General features: G+C 33.8%; 1 protein-coding gene across 2 annotated transcripts; it reads left to right on the top strand.

The window, feature by feature from the left end:
- Positions 1 to 643: 643 nt before the first annotated feature.
- On the top strand, positions 644 to 14,472 carry LOC131956525 (leucine--tRNA ligase, cytoplasmic). 2 transcript variants are annotated; one of them, XM_059321024.1, is made up of 30 exons: positions 644 to 713; positions 2,374 to 2,527; positions 2,999 to 3,086; positions 3,424 to 3,504; positions 3,787 to 3,918; positions 4,112 to 4,273; positions 4,382 to 4,494; positions 4,753 to 4,816; positions 5,033 to 5,100; positions 5,206 to 5,431; positions 5,566 to 5,653; positions 5,932 to 6,008; positions 6,347 to 6,400; positions 6,671 to 6,811; positions 6,906 to 6,983; positions 7,176 to 7,261; positions 7,491 to 7,778; positions 8,140 to 8,355; positions 8,552 to 8,609; positions 8,711 to 8,774; positions 10,031 to 10,214; positions 10,753 to 10,843; positions 11,192 to 11,332; positions 11,572 to 11,712; positions 12,166 to 12,264; positions 12,861 to 12,968; positions 13,092 to 13,196; positions 13,378 to 13,473; positions 13,823 to 13,958; positions 14,139 to 14,472. In XM_059321024.1, the coding sequence occupies exons 2-30, from the start codon at positions 2,379 to 2,381 to the stop codon at positions 14,342 to 14,344; spliced, it is 3,540 nt and encodes a 1,179-aa protein (XP_059177007.1). In that variant the 5' UTR covers positions 644 to 713; positions 2,374 to 2,378; the 3' UTR covers positions 14,345 to 14,472. The 2 variants fall into 2 exon arrangements, with proteins under 2 accessions (XP_059177007.1, XP_059177006.1); XM_059321023.1 differs by having other exon boundaries at positions 652 to 759.
- The last annotated feature ends 2,297 nt before the right edge of the window (positions 14,473 to 16,769 follow it).

Below are 16,769 nucleotides of genomic sequence, written 5' to 3'. Positions count from 1 at the left end.
TAATATTTTTTCAAAGTAATCTAAACATGCTTAATTCCTCTGAATCTCAACATTCATTAAAATTCCTTACTATTAATATGGGGCCCTTCATTGTGAGCAGTTTCTTCCAGGCATCTCTACCGCCCCCCCCCCCCCGAACGAATTTATGGAATTTATATAGAAAACATATACTTTTACCAGTGTCCCCCCCTCCCCGGAGAAAAAAGTCTTGAAGAAACACTGCTTGTGAGTTGTGAGCGCTTAATGAAATTGATATTTTTTTTCGCATGTACCTTCCCGGGAGTATTCTAGTCAACACTCCAAAGTTTTATGTTAATAGGGTAAAAGGCGTAATAAAGACAGACAACCCACATACTTGCACTTTTTATATAGATCTAGCCCGATATAGATTACTCCTACAATCTACATTTACGAAGCAGTCCTAGATCTAGATCTACCTCTTGTTTATGAATTAAAATATTTTCATCTTAATTTAAATTTAAGCATTGATTAGCTTAATAAAATCGTTCATGGTAATATCGATACGGATAATCTAAATCTGGTCCAAAATCTAGATAGTAGATAGACTAGACCTAGAGATCCAGTATTGTTTTTTTTTCGTTGGTTGATGTTCTGCATTTAGTGCGACCCATCATGTGTTAGACTACCTTATGGCTTATTGATAGTATCGTCTACGTAGGTCCTGAACTGTAATAGTAACTTAGGCAAAAAACGTATGTCAAAAGCGTATGATGAGGATATGCATTTGTTTGTTTTAAAGTAGCGTATTAGATCTAATTCTAGATTAATATTTTTTTGTCGCTTTTAATTTTAATGCAAAGCAAAAAATTATTTAAAATGAAACTCTGAAATTGAAAATAAAATTAAAATAACGAGCAGCAGCCTGCAGCTGTTTGACTTTGTGATCATGATCATTGATCAATCAATGATCATGAACTTAGTTTGAAAGAATGAAAGAGTAACTCTCATAAACTCATAAACTCTCTTACTAATTTTTTCAGTACGAGTACACACCTAAAAACAATTATCTTATATGTGTAAGCAAGGGCTACCTCCAACAGTGAACTTTTAAGTTTTAAGTCTTACTTAGGCCTAATACTAATATTGTAATAACTTTAATAAGTTAATAGTAAAAATACTTAAGGCCTGATATATAATATATATGCTAAAAATGATAGCAGGCTAAATTTAAAAAATGATGAAATATGCGGAAACTAGATAAATTAGTATATTAGATCTAGATCTAGCAGAATTATATTCTCAATTCTGTTATATTCTTGATTGATATCAGTCAGATGGTGAGATATAAGAGATAGGCCTATAACTTATAACTATAGGGTAAAACTACATTTTAGCATATATTTTATTTGCCGCTTCACGTTCACCTCTGGTTGAGCATATTTTATTATAAACACAACCAAAACTAGTAAAAACTATTGTAAATAATTGTAATTATTAGTAATTAACACTACAGTTCACTATAGTGCTCTTCAGTAGTCTACTGAGCTACTCATTGACTACTCACTCAAGTCTACTCTTATAGTCTTATGGTCTAGTGACTTGTGTAGATTTTAAAATAAATTTAAATTTAAGACTAATTTAAGATCTAGAAAGAGACATTGTTGTGTACTGTTTAGGTGTGTTTAAGTTTAATAATTAATTGCAGATGGTAAGTCAGTCTTACTAAACTAAGTTGTGAAGAGTGTGTGTAGTGTACTCAGTGGTAGTGTATGAAAATCTGGTATTCTATAGAATATCTAGGCAATGTATACAATCCCTGTCATTTGCAGGTGCAGTATGAACTATCGGCATTGTTATAAAATGCAAGATGCAAAATGGTTTATAAATTTTCTTCTCAGACATCTTGAAAAAAAAAAACCAAATGCATGAATCAAAAATAAAGTTTACACTTTTCTTAGGCATTACATAAAATAACACATAAATTTATCCATTGTATAGAATGCTGGTTTTACACATTGTCAGTAACAAATATGTTTTATTTATAGTAATTAAAGTGTAGTACTATAGATTTTGTCAGTAACAAATATGTTTTATTTATAGTAAATAAAGTGTAGTACTATAGAATCTATAGTCTCTATGCCAACTAACTTAATCTATACTTTATACTAACTTTATAGCCTACATGCGTAGATATAAATAACACAAGTATTATAATTATTTGATTAATAAAGGACTAAATATTTATAATTTTTTGCTGGGTAATATTGAACAAATTACACAGTGTGTGAGTCTATGTCATTGTTCATGTAACTTCACAGCATACTCAATGCTAGGTTGCTAGTAAAATCAAATTTTAAATTGACTTCACAATTTAATATTTCCTATATTTCTATACCATAATTTACTCTACAGACAAAATGGAGAAACCAGATAGAGTTGATGTCACAGCCGAAAGAAAGAGTACCGTAAAACTTGACACCCTCCTTGAAATAGAAAAAAATGTACAACAACGTTGGGAACGGGAAAAAATCTTTGAAGTTGATGCTGCTCAGTTGAAAAATGCTAAGTAAGTTTGCAAATTATTTTTATTTTGGCCGTAGCAAAATCTATATGTCAAATATCCAGGTAAAAATTACATTAAAGTTTTCCTCTGACTATTTTACATTTAACTGAGCCTAGTCATTTCTCTTTAAATAAAAAAGATTAAGTAGATCTAGTCTGCAACTTTAATAATATGAAATAAGTGGCTCAAAATGTTTTGGAAATCACAAAATGTATTAACTGTCCTTTTGTAATAATTCTCTGTTAATATTTGGGAATATTTTACACATTTTTCTTAATGAATGTTTATTAATTATTGTTCTAGTGATTTAAAAAAAGTTCTTAACTTTGATTCTAAATTGACATGAAGCATAAAATCTATCTTTATTGACCTGAATGTACTAACAAGAGAAACAATTATTAAAGATGTTTTGTGCAAGGGTTTACATGGAATTTCTCATTATGTGTAAAATAATGTTTTCATTTCTTTTTCAAGCCAAGAGAAGTACATGGTCACATTTCCATTTCCTTACATGAATGGAAGAATGCATTTAGGACACACATTTAGTTTGTCCAAATGTGAGGTAAGTCGATGATTTATGTGGAATTAATTTCAAAATTCTATTAATTGCTCAAAATTTTATTTCTAGATATTATCAATGCAGGTATTCCTAAAAATTTTCAGAATTGTTGAACTCATTAACTACATTACATCTTCTCTTACATGATGTAAGGCAGGCTTTATAAATCATCTGCATTTTTGTTTGAGTAATTGTAAATGAAAAAAATTGATAATTTATTTGTTTCTCTTGTTGATTATTTGATATGTTTATATTATTTGTTAAAGAAATTTGCTTTCTACAAAACATAAACTAATTGTTGAAAGATGTGTTTTTTATTAAAACATTATTTTTACACTAGTTTGCTGTTGGATATCAGCGCATGCTTGGGAAAAAATGTCTGTTTCCTTTTGGTATGCACTGTACTGGGATGCCAATAAAGGTAAATCTTTTGTGATTACAAATTTATCTACCACTTAGTCTGATATGGAGTTTTAAAAATTGACAACAGGATGTTAAATTCTATATTTGATTAAAACTAATCTACATAAACAGCAGTTTGTAAAAAATTTTTAAATATAAGGTTGATACATTTTAATCTACCTCTTAACTAATTTTTTTCTATTTAACAAATACAAATGTGATGAACACTTCTTTAACATACTTGAACTTCACTGATGTTTGCAGTTAATGTTTTTATTTTAAATAAATTCTACTTTTCAAGGCTTGTGCAGATAAACTTCAGAGAGAGATGGAGGATTATGGATATCCTCCACAATTTCCAGCTGAGCAAGATATTCCTAAGCAAGAAGTCAAGGAAAGTGAGATAGGAAAAGACAAATCCAAGTCCAAAAAGGTCATTATAAAAAAGTGTGCTTTGTATAAGAGAATTCTTTCCTTTACTTTCTGCTCACTAACATCATCACTCTTTCTGATAAATGGGCTGCAAACAGCTCTCCAAAGAGATGTTCTCTAAAATCTCTATCTAAATATTCTACTTAATTACCAGTAAACTTATATCACTTATTGTGTTTTTTTTGTGTGCTCAGAGTAAAGTTGCAGCAAAGACTGGGGGTCTCAAATACCAGTGGCAGATAATGAGTGCTATGGGAATGACAGATGATGAAATAAAAAACTTTGCTGACCCAATGTACTGGCTCAAATATTTTCCACCAAGATGGATTACAGATCTTAAGCGCATGGGGGTTAAGGTATTTAAGAAATATTTTTGAACTGTGTAGCAAAATGACAGAGAAATAATTGTTGGGCTCCTTAAGTAATAAGATAGATCAGATTGCTAATTAAATTTCTTTTAATAGGTTGATTGGCGCAGAAGTTTCATCACTACTGATGCCAACCCATACTTTGATTCCTTTGTAAGATGGAATTTTTTGAGGTTAAGAGACAACAACAAAGTCAAGTTTGGCAAGAGGTGAGAGCATTTCTTGTTTATGCGCAGCTCACAACTTAAGAATACTTACAGCACTCTGATTGTTGTTATTTTTAAAATAATTCATGCTGATATTTTGTCCCTATTGACATTTGGCTTCAAAGGTTAACCATTTTTCTTTTGTAACAGATTATTAATTTCCCTTGTTAACAATTTGAATAATGCTGATAACTCATGTAGAAAAACAACCCGTATTCTGAATATATTACTATAAAAAAATTATTTTGATTGTCACAACAGGTACACCATATTCTCTCCAAAAGACAATCAGCCTTGTATGGATCATGACAGGAGCTCAGGGGAGGTAAGCTGTAGTTTGGGTTTTTCCTGGATTTAAAATGTGTGCAGATTATATTTTTTAGACAAGGTCAACTTTGCTGTTTAATGTTAAGGAACACCACAATTGAAAGAAAACTTTAAAAAAAAATTCAGTGAATCATTTACAAGAAAGAATAGAAATATTGTTTAACGCTAGATTATACAGAGACCATTGGCCTAACTTTGTAATTTTATTTTTCAGGGCGTTGGTCCTCAAGAATACACATTAATCAAAATTAAGGTCAAGCAGCCATATCCCCCCAAACTGCAGTAAGAATATTGATCAGTTTTTGTAGAATTGCATGTATATAAGTGTGTTGTGCTTTAGCACCAAGGGTGCATGTATCTCTATAATGTTATAATTTATCTTTGCAGATGTGTCAAGGACAAGAGTGTGTATCTGGTTGCTGCCACTTTGAGACCAGAGACCATGTTTGGCCAGACAAACTGCTGGATCAGGCCAGACATGAAATACATTGCCATGGTAACCAAATCTGGGGAGATCTTCGTCACCACTCGAAGAGCTGCCAGGAACATGAGTTACCAGGATATGACACCAGAGAATGGGAAGGTGGAGGTGGTAGCTGAATTCATTGGGCAGGTAGGTTGTTTCAACTGATGAATCATCAAATTGATTTGTTGGTTTAGAGCATTATTGCAGTAGGTGTTTGTGATAAATTTCTTCTGGTGTGTGCTACACTTCTTATGTTGTTCTGTGTTTTAACACATTCCTAGGATATTTTGGGTATCCCACTTGAAGCACCACTGACTTGTTACAAGACAATCTACTCACTTCCGATGCTGACCATCAAGGAGGACAAAGGTATTTGTTACTTTTAGGCATGTTTATTATTAGTCATAAGTAATTTGTAACTTAATTAAAAAAAAAATAACTTTAATCTCTGCCGTATTGTCAATCATTAGCTTGGAGTTGAGATATTAGAGCTTTAACATATCTCGTTAAAAAAATATAGTAATTAAACCTTTTCAAAAATATTTTAAGCGTTTTTCTTAATTTATGAATGTAATGTCATGCCTGTTGAGCTGTGGTTTTTGGTATTGCCACTAATATTTAAACATTTTTTTACTTAACTGTTGCAGGTACAGGTGTAGTGACCAGTGTTCCTTCAGATGCTCCAGATGACTTTGCTGCATTAAGGGACCTCAAGAATAAAGCAGTGAGTGACCGTATTGATGAATTAAGTATTGATGTAGCTGATCTGTTGTATGGGGACAGAGGGTAGAATAGTAATCTGCAGTGATTCTCAAAATATAGGATAGATAGAGACATTAGTTAAATATTGTAGAAGTAAAATTGTGCGATTATTACATTATTGAGAGCCATTTTGTAATAGCAGTTAACTGATACATGAGTGATGGTTTTCCAAGAGAGAGAAAAGTTTCTTTTTATTTTACTTTTTTTTTTTAAAAGTTAGATTTTCCATTTTCTTAAAGTTGTTGTTTATTTTCTCTGAAAAACTATTTAGAAAAAGTATATATCTGTTTAAAATTTCAGCCACTAAGGGAAAAATATGGTATAAAAGATGAGATGGTCATACCATTTGAACCAGTAAGTATTTGGTTTCTTACCTTTGTTTTTAACATGGATACCTAACAACAGTTATCTTTTTTATGTACAAGCAAGGGCTACCTCCAACAGTGAACATAAATGTGGAATGTTTTTCAGTCCCAATCACAAATTAAAACAAAGTTTAAATTTTTAACTTCCTATCTTTGACTATTTAAAAACAATTTACATTTTTTAAGAATTATAATCATTGACAAGTTGTGTTGTCTAAGTTCTAATAACTGAGAAATTAACATTAATGATTTTTTCTAGGTTCCAATCATTGATGTGCCTGGGTACGGCAACTTGTGTGCTGTCACAGCATGTGATGTATTTAAAGTTAGCAGTCAGAACGACAGAGACAAGTTGACTGAAGCTAAAGAAGACACCTACAAGAAAGGATTCTATGAAGGGGTTAGTTAATTGCTTTTACACAACTGGATGCAGTCCCAGTAGAATAATTGAGTCTTGGTAAAACAAATGTCATAGCTTAGTAACACTTTTTCAGGTTATGTTGGTGGAAGGTTTCACTGGACAAAAAGTTCAAGATGTGAAAAAGATTATCCAAGCACAACTAATAGAAAAGGTTAGTGTTGTGTAGCGTGTTTAAAATTGATTTGCTCCTAAAGCTACAAGTTACTTGCATTGTCAAGGAAAACTCTGGTGTTTTCTGAATAGAAGTATAAAGTTGCAGTTTAAAATTTCTTACAATGATACAATAGTTTGTTTTTATTATTAACTTCAAGCATAAGCTGATCTGATATTTAAATGTTGATAGAATGATGCTTTGCTGTACAAAGAACCAGAGAAGCTGGTAATGTCAAGGTCTGGAGATGAATGTGTTGTTGCCTTGTGTGACCAATGGTAAGTTGCTGTTGTTGCTAGTAGGCTAGTTCACTTCATTCCGCCTAATTTTTTCGACCGGTATAGTATGTCAATATCATGCTATGCTGGTCTAATTTCTTTTCTCAATTGATGTTAGCTACCATAATTTCTTTGGCTGTTCATTATAATTAGTATATTTAATATGTCACGCATGAGGTCATTAAAAATATAAATATTTATTTATAAAAGTCTTTTCTGTTGTTGCCAGGTTTCTTGACTATGGTGAGCCAACCTGGCGTGCACAAGCAGAGGAAGCTCTTTCATCCATGAACACTTATTCAGATGAAGTGCGCCACAATTTCCTCTCCACTCTGGATTGGTTACATGAGCATGCTTGCTCCCGCACATATGGGTTAGGCACCAAAATGCCATGGGATCCCCAGTACCTGATAGAAAGCTTGTCTGACTCAACTATTTACATGGCTTACTACACCGTCAACCATTTACTACAAGGTGGAGTGTGGGATGGTTCCAAGCCAGGCCCAGCCAATATCAAGTGGGTTCTCTATTTAATACTTCACTTTTTATTAGCAGTTAACTTGTCACCCCACTAGAAGATAGTCAGTTGGAAATATCCTATTGGCTATTCTGTCTTGGGCTAGTTTCTCCAATCTTCCCTAGTTATAAACCCATTTTTTGTGTTTTGATTCTCAAGGATTTTCTAACATTTTTAACTCATCTTTAAATACTACACTCATTTAAGTGTTTTCTTCTGTTATTTTTCAAGCATTAAGTAAATCACAAAAAAATATTGGTGTGGGTTACAATTACAATTCAAAAGTCATATGTACATGTTATCCTTATAAAAATTACTACTATAAAGAATTATTCCAACACACATAGTTATTATTTTTCAGACCAGAAGAACTGACACCAGAGGTCTGGGATTACATATTCTACAAGACATCTCCTTATCCTGCCTCCTGCACCATACCTAAACAAACTCTGGACAAACTGAGAACAGAATTTGAATACTGGTACCCTGTTGATGTCCGCATGTCTGGCAAGGACCTAGTACCTAATCACTTGACCTACTTCATTTATTGCCACTGTGCAATGTGGCCAAATGACAAGTAATTTTTTTTTTTAATTAAACCATCTGCCCCCCTTCCAGTAAACTGCAGAATTTAATCATAACAAAACATACTAATGTTTGTCATTTGTGCTTGTTCTATTCTTAGTTTTTATTAGTTGATGGTTATAAGAAAATTTACTTTTTTATTTAATGTTTTGTGTAATTTTTGCCTTTATGTATTGTATTTTTTAAAGAACCAAGTGGCCTCGCGCAGTAAGAGCAAATGGACATTTGTTGATCAACTCAGAGAAGGTAACTATAAATGCTGAATTAAAAAATAAAATCATGTGACATTTTTTTGTTCTAATTAAGAAATATTCTGTTCTAAATGCATTTTAAAAAATATTTTTTAGATGTCCAAGTCAACTGGAAACTTTTGTACACTAGAAGAGGCTATTGATAAATTTTCATCTGATGGTATGTTTTTTTTTTATATAAAGATGATTTTTGTGTCTTTAAATGTCTAATTAGATGCTTTTAAAATGTGACTTATGATGTTTTATGTCCGATAAAATGGAAGATGACTTCAGTTATATTCAGGTATGAGGCTCTCTCTAGATAAAATATCAGTCAGATGATTTCAATCTTGTTTAGGTATGAGGCTCTCTAGATAAAATATCAGTCAGATGATTCCAATCTTGTTTAGGTATGAGGCTCTCTCTAGATAAAATGTCAGTCAGATGATTCCAATCTTGTTTAGGTATGAGGCTCTCTCTAGATAAAATGTCAGATGATTCCAATCTTGTTTAGGTATGAGGCTCTCTCTAGATAAAATGCCAGTCAGATGATTCCAATCTTGTTTAGGTATGAGGCTCTCTCTAGATAAAATGTCAGATGATTCCAATCTTGTTTAGGTATGAGGCTCTCTCTAGATAAAATGTTAGTCAGATGATTCCAATCTTATTTAGGTATGAGGCTCTCTCTAGATAAAATGTCAAATGATTACAATCTTGTTTAGGTATGAGGCTCTCTCTAGATAAAATGTCAGTCAATCTTGTTTAGGTATGAGGCTCTCTCTAGATAAAATGTCAGTCAGATGATTCCAATCTTATTTAGGTATGAGGCTCTCTCTAGATAAAATGTCAGATGATTCCAATCTTGTTTAGGTATGAGGCTCTCTCTAGATAAAATGTCAGTCAATCTTGTTTAGGTATGAGGCTCTCTCTAGATAAAATGTCAGTCAGATGATTCCAATCTTATTTAGGTATGAGGCTCTCTCTAGATAAAATGTCAGATGATTCCAATCTTGTTTAGGTATGAGGCTCTCTCTAGATAAAATATCAGTCAGATGATTCCAATCTTGTTTAGGTATGAGGCTCTCTCTAGATAAAATGTCAGTCAGATGATTCCAATCTTGTTTAGGTATGAGGCTCTCTCTAGATAAAATGTCAGTCAGATGATTCCAATCTTGTTTAGGTATGAGGCTCTCTCTAGATATAATGTCAGTCAGATGATTCCAATCTTGTTTAGGTATGAGGCTCTCTCTAGATATAATGTCAGTCAGATGATTCCAATCTTGTTTAGGTATGAGGCTTTCTAGATAAAATGTCATTCCAATCTTGTTTAGGTATGAGGTTCTCTAGATAAAATGTTAGTCAGATGATTCCAATCTTGTTTAGGTATGAGGCTCTCTCTAGATAAAATATCAGTCAGATGATTTCAATCTTATTTAGGTATGAGGCTCTCCCTTGCTGATGCCGGAGATCAGATTGAGGATGCCAACTTTGAGGAGAAAATGGCAGAAGCAGGTCTTCTACGTCTGTATGCCTTCCAGGAGTGGGTGAAAGAAATGATATCGGAAAAGGAGCAGCTGCGCTCCAGTGCTGAGTGGTCTTTCAATGACAAGGTTTTTGATAGGTAATTTCTTTCTAGTTTTGTCGGTTAACATTTGGGGATAATTTTTTTTTCTTTATTGTTACACTGCAGGGATTTCCTCCAACAAGTTAAGTATTACATGCCAACAAGGTAAAGCCAGTTGACTCTGGCTTTAGCCTTCTTTTCTTTCTGGATATACTTCTAAAATTCTATGTACAGCCATGAATATCATCAGGGCAGCAAATATTTGATTTCACAGCTTTATTTGGGTTGCTGTCCTCAGCTAACAAGCGTCATCTGCCTAAGGTCTCCAGCCATCCGCTCTCCCAACCACCACACCATCCCCTCCTAGCTATTATAATTTATCTGTTTATATGTAGTGGCTGTCCTCATGGCTGGCTTGAGTTCCTATTAGGTGGTGAAATCTACAATAGGGTGCACATATAAAATCAGATGAACCCCATACAGAAATAAGCTATTTAAACCTGCTTTATTATAACAATCAAAATTTAATTTAATGCATGTAAGCTTAATTTATTTTACTATATAATAACTAATGTAATTGTTTTTGCTGATTCAGTGAAATAAACAAATCTATAATGGAGACAAAAGCTAACTATGATAGTTATTTGTTTAAAGCTGCCCTGCGGACAGGATTCTTTGAATTTCAGGTAAGTAAAAATTGTTTGTACCTACACAAACACTCACTGTCAAGTCTTTGAAGTAGACATAGCAACAATGACCCACTTATCAACAACATGCATCCATTTCTTGGCTTTTTATGACACTCTGAGAGACAGACCCATTTTATTTTAACTGATAATTGTTGTCCAATTAGTTTTTAAAATTTGTACTTCCATTCTAACTTTAACACCTCAATTTCTAGCTAATGGTAGACATTAATGGCTTTTAATTGGTTTGCATGGAGCTAATCCACTTTTGTGTAAATTATAAAAACATAGTTTTGCATATAATTAATTCTATGGCTTACCTATTGTGTTGGTGTGTCTTTGTTTCAGGCAAAAAGAGACAAATACCGTGAGGTGGAGACCCAGGGTATGCACAGAGACCTGGTGTTTAGGTTTATTGAGGTTCAGGCTCTGCTCATGGCTCCTATATGCCCTCACATAGCTGAGCACATCTGGGGGCTTCTTGGAAAGGTTAATCATTTATTTGATTTATGGTCACTTTATTTTTTCATCAAGTCTTTTGTCATGGTAGATTTTTGTGGTTTTTGAAAATTGCTCTAAAAAATTGCTCTAATTACTTTCCTTTTAACTTCATTGACAATTTACTTAAATATTTCATGTTCCAGCCTTGTCTTTATTATTTAAAACCAAATGTAATTTAAAACTCTCATTATTTCTCTAAAATCACTATTTATTCTCTATTCTACTAGAAAGAAAGTATAATGTGGGCTCTTTGGCCAGAAGCTGGGCCAGTAGATGAGCTTCTGATCCAATCATCTCAGTACTTGTCTGATTGTGCTCATGAATTCAGGTTAAGGAAAAAAGCTTTAATGAACCCAGGAAAAGGAAAGGTAAATTGTTTAATGACATTAAATGTGTGAAATTAAAATTACCCTTTCAAACCTGGCTGTCCATGAGATAGATGAAGTAGAATTCACCTGTATCTGTGACCTCGGCATATGAAGGGATAGTGTGGTCAGCATTATGCCCAGGAGATTTACTAGCCCTAACATGAGTCAGGTACCCATCAGAGCTGGGTGGACTCAGGGGCATCCTACAAACTTGAGCCCAAGATTCAAACTCAATAGTTTTGGGATAGTAATTGTATACTCTACCCCAAACTATGCTGTTCCATGTTTTGAAAACATTTTAACCTATTCAACCTCCATTTGTGCTAACATTTTAAAGCTGTTGAATTCCTATTTTGTTTTGAGATGCCATATTATCTCTGCGTGTAAGTCTACCTTCTATAGCTATGATTAATTCTGATATAACATTTACTACTGCATACCTCTGTTTGACAGAAAGCAGTTCAAGTTCCAACTCATGCTATCATTTGGGTAGCCAAGACTTACCCCCCATGGCAAAACTTGGTTTTGACAACCCTTCAACAGTTATACCAGGTGTTGTATTTATTTGGTTTTAATATTGCTATCACTTTTTCCATCACCACCTATCTGCTTAACCTTTTATTGTCCAGGCATAAAAAAAACTTTTTTTTTACCTCCTGTACAACCAAGCAAAAAAAAACATTTTTCAAACATGACACCTAAAATTTTTTTTAAAAATATAAATAAAGGCATACTTGAAAATAGTCTTAGATTATATCAAATCTTCACCTTTACTGCCATTTCGATAAAAAGAGTATTTGAAATGCTAAATTAAAGTCACTGCAACAACATTTTTTTTTCTCTATCACACACTTAAATTTTTATTCAAGCACTATTCATCAGCAGAGGCATTTTAATTATTTACTGCTAGATATAGAACAGTGGAAAAAACATTTGTGGCTATCTAAACAGTACAACATAAGAAATTCTTTGGTACATTAAACAAAAAAGTATGCTTTACAGACATTTTATATAATAATGTAAAGGTACTTTAAAACTTTTCAGAATTAAATTTTTAGATGTTAGATCTCTCAATAAACAATTGTTTTTTAAAAGGTTGCTTTTATATGGGCACATTATATAAGTGTAGTCTCATCTGTTTCTACCAGGCAAACAAAGGATTCCCAGATAATAAGTTAATAGCCCAGGAGTTGAAAGACAAGCCAGAGCTGAAGAAGTACATGAAAAAACTGATGCCTTTTGTACAAGTTGCTAAGGTGACAGTAACTGGCATGTTCTTTGTTACTTACATATAATGAACAATTGTTAAAACAATCTTGGGTTCCTGGTAAATACATTTTTCTTACAGGTAATTAAACTTCAATATTTTTGTTCTCCAGGAAAATGTAGAGAAAAATGGATTGAAAGCTTTGGCCTTGACCTCTGAGGTTAATGAGGCAAATGTTCTTGCATTGAATCAGTTGTATTTAGCAAACACTCTAGAGGTAAGTCAGTTAAAGCTTAATGTGTGCTATATTATAATTTCCTGCTATTTATGTAACATGGTTCATTACAAAATGTCTATCATTATGTTCCTAATTTTAAAAAAAACTAACTTAACAGAGTAAATTAATAAATCTAAGGAATTGAAATACAAATAAAAATAACCAGGATTTTTCCTCATAGATTGAAGGAATTGAGATCTGCAATTCTGTTGATGCTGATGACAAGGTTAAGGAAGAATGTTGCCCAGGGAAACCCTTTATAACATTCATAACAAAGGTTTGCCATCACTGTATTTGTTAATTAAACTAATTACTGTTTTAATAAGTTGTAAAGTTCCCTTTTCAAATCTGAGGGTCCTTGGGGAAAGTAGAGTAGAGTTTACCTGTTTCTGTGACCTCGGCACATGAAAGGATAGTGTGGTCAGCACTATACCCAGCCACCTTTACTTTCCCTAATGTGAGTAATGTAGGCTACCAGAACTGGGTGGACTCAGGGATGTTCTACTGACTTTAACCTGGATTTGAACTTGAGATGTCCAGATTAGATATAACTGTTGATTGCTCCTAATTTCCTGAACAGAATAATTGATTTTTTAAATAAAACTTTTTCTTTCTTCCTTTTGTAGCCATCAGTTAAACTCAGCTTGATGAACCCTCAACCTTTCAGCAGTATGTTTGAGATAACTCTAGATATTTTTGAAGGGGATATTACCACAAAAGTTATCAACAGACTTTGTCTAACTGACAAAGCTAAATTTAAGGGTAAGAGAGTTATTTTAAATTTTTCACTTTTTGTTTGTTTTGTTAAATGTAAAACATTTTCCTTTTATTTTCTAATATTTTTTTAAAAATATTTGTTATCACATCACGTTAATGATATTTTGATTGATCCAACTTGTAAAAGCAATAAAGATTTTCTGTTTTTTTTTTTTTTTTTTACAGATTCCTCCAAATTAAAGCTTTACAGGTTTGATGATGCTGAAGCTGGCTGGAGGAAAATTCCTGACATGACTAAAATTTTGGAGAATAAGACTTTAGTATCAGACAGTGGAGTGTTTCATATAGACCAAGAAACTAACACTGTCATTTTCTCAGACAATGGCTCTAAAGTCCCCATTGGACAAAAGATGCTTTACTTGATCAGCTGAGAGTAGTCCTCCCTGACTATTTAGGCATGGAAAGCCTTTCTAATTAATTAAAAAAAAAAATTCCCTTTTAATTTTAATATTTAAGTGTCTGAAAGTGTTTTTTTTTTGTGAAAATAAAATATAGATTCTAAAAATCTGTTTTGTTTAAATGACTGACTTAAGTTAAATATTAATTTGCTGTATTATATAGCTTTATATTTGTAACTTAGGATAAGTTGTTGGATAGATTAAATTCTCAAAAGTTGTTCTGATTTATCTGGGGTTTAAAAAAAAATCTATTTCAAGAAGTACAGCTGATCTGTGTTGTTTTACCAGCATCTGAAATATAATGTGCTGTGTTTGTTTAGTTAATCAAAAGACAATAACCAATCATTTAGAAATTATTTTTAATAGGAATACATATCCTACACAAAAATGATACCCAGGCACTATTTCTTAGTCCCGTGAATATGGGATTAGGATCCACGACGTCACACTTCATTAGTTTCCCCCCCCAACCGTCACAAATAGCTAGAACCCCCCCCCCCCCCCCAAATGACAACACACCCACCTCCCCATCAACCCCGCAGTTTAATTTTTAAAACATCGATTTCATTCTAATATATGTTTTGAGCTCGGTCAACAATTTTAATTTATCAATTTCTATTACAATTTACAAAAGTTTTCTCACATCGCGAAATAACGTTTAAAATTTAGTTTCTAACACTACTTTTTAAAATGCAAAAAGTGTGAAGTCACACTTTCTGAACCTATCCTCTCCCCTTCGTCACAAGTCCACCCCCCCTATTCACACCTAAGGGTGTGACGTCATTTATGATGGCCGCTTATACGATAAGCTACAGCTAATACAATAGTCTGCTTGTTAACTTAGTTAAGATAACAGCTGCAGTTCGAATTGCCATGATGCAATTTGTAATTCTTAAATCTTAAAAACAAATACCTATGTTATTATTTATAGCGATGTTGAACCAGTTTGGTTGAAAAACAAAACAAGTATCATATTATCTTCTTGGTGACTCAAGGCAGTCTGCTTTCAAATTTCTTTTTTTTTTTTGGAAAGTTGATTTCATTCTATTTTAACGTAATAGTTTATGTTGTAATCCCATTGATTCGTGCAATTATTATAATCTGATATAATCTGGCATATAAATTAGGCTACATTATGAACAATCACGGATGCCGAAAAAGTAGTTTCATTTTTTTAATGGGCTCACTTCACATGTAGGCCTACACTACCGGGAAGGGGTACTGCGGTACTGTTATCTGTTATGAGTTGACTTTACGCGTGGAGCGTGGGACCGGCCTTAAACACGGGGCCTCTTGGCTAGAAGAACCGGATGGCGTATGAATAGTAGCAGACTTTCTTGGTAGGTATAAAATCACGGGATGGTACAGTTGACACTGTGATACAGAGGCATCGCGAGGGGGGGGGGGGGGGTGCGGACAGCACCGGGTGACACCATTTAGGGGGTGACACCAAGGCAAAAAATGGAAAATATATGGAACAATTATGCTTTTTTGCCAGTTCAATGAATGATTAGTTAGAGTTAAAAAAGTATTTCAAGTACAAATTGACGATCCCGGTAGGGGGGTGGGGGTGACACTATGTCATAAACCTACTAACTAAAGAGAAAATACTGCTATATCCAGCAGTAGCGTAGCGAGGGGGGTACATATGTCCCCGGGCGCCGACCTTAGGGGGCGCCAAAATGGGTTGGAAAAATAAATTGAAAGGTTGAGGGGGGTGCAAATTGAAAGTATGAGAGGGGGTGCAAATCGAAATCTTAGGGGGGGGGGGGGGTGCAAATCGAAATCTTGAGGGGGGGTGCAAATCGAAATCTTGAGGGGGGGGGGGGTGCAAATCGAAATCTTTAGGGGGGGGGGGTGCAAATCGTAAAGTTTGTCCCCGGGCGCCGGGAAGGGTCGCTACGCCTCTGAATCCAGCTATATTAATAATCGTCTATGGATAAACATCTTTACTATTAACCGTGAACCTTTTACATATATCATATGCTTTTTTTTTTCTTTGGTGGGGGTTGACACCATAAGTTACCGCACCGCACTGGCTGTAACTAGGTCGGTTGTCACCCCCCCCCCCCACTTCCATTTTTTTTTTTTGCAAACGGTATCCCCGATGTAGACATAAATGATTTTTTTTCAATGCCAAAGGTAAACTCAGGTAGGCTATGTAATATGGTCTTAAGAAAAAAAACATAGTCGCTTTAGCCAGACTGGATCCGAGCCCACCACTCCACACGGCACCGACTCGCCTACCACTTCTTACAACCAGCTAGTTAAAGGAGAGTCCGCCTTCCCCGCATAACTTTAAATTTCAACCCCACAGCATAGAAAACTTTCTGAGGGAAACACTGCTAAAAAATTCAGACAATATAGATCTAGACCTTTTATTGCAAAAAAAAATCTT

Source organism: Physella acuta, unplaced genomic scaffold (genome assembly GCF_028476545.2).
Source record: "Physella acuta isolate Inbredline_101_S28 unplaced genomic scaffold, ASM2847654v3 ptg001157l, whole genome shotgun sequence".
Classification (NCBI taxonomy): Eukaryota; Metazoa; Mollusca; class Gastropoda; family Physidae; genus Physella; species Physella acuta.
Note: the sequence above shows the minus strand (reverse complement) of the source record. Positions and strands in the feature narration are given on the sequence as shown.

Coding starts and splice junctions, on each gene's coding strand:
- LOC131956525 (XM_059321024.1), top strand. CDS start 2,379: ATGGAGAAACCAGATAGAGTTGATGTCACAGCCGAAAGAAAGAGTACC. Junction 8,775..10,030: donor TGATAAATTTTCATCTGATG/GTATGTTTTTTT, acceptor AATCTTATTTAG/GTATGAGGCTCTCCCTTGCT. Junction 12,969..13,091: donor CTTTTGTACAAGTTGCTAAG/GTGACAGTAACT, acceptor TTTGTTCTCCAG/GAAAATGTAGAGAAAAATGG.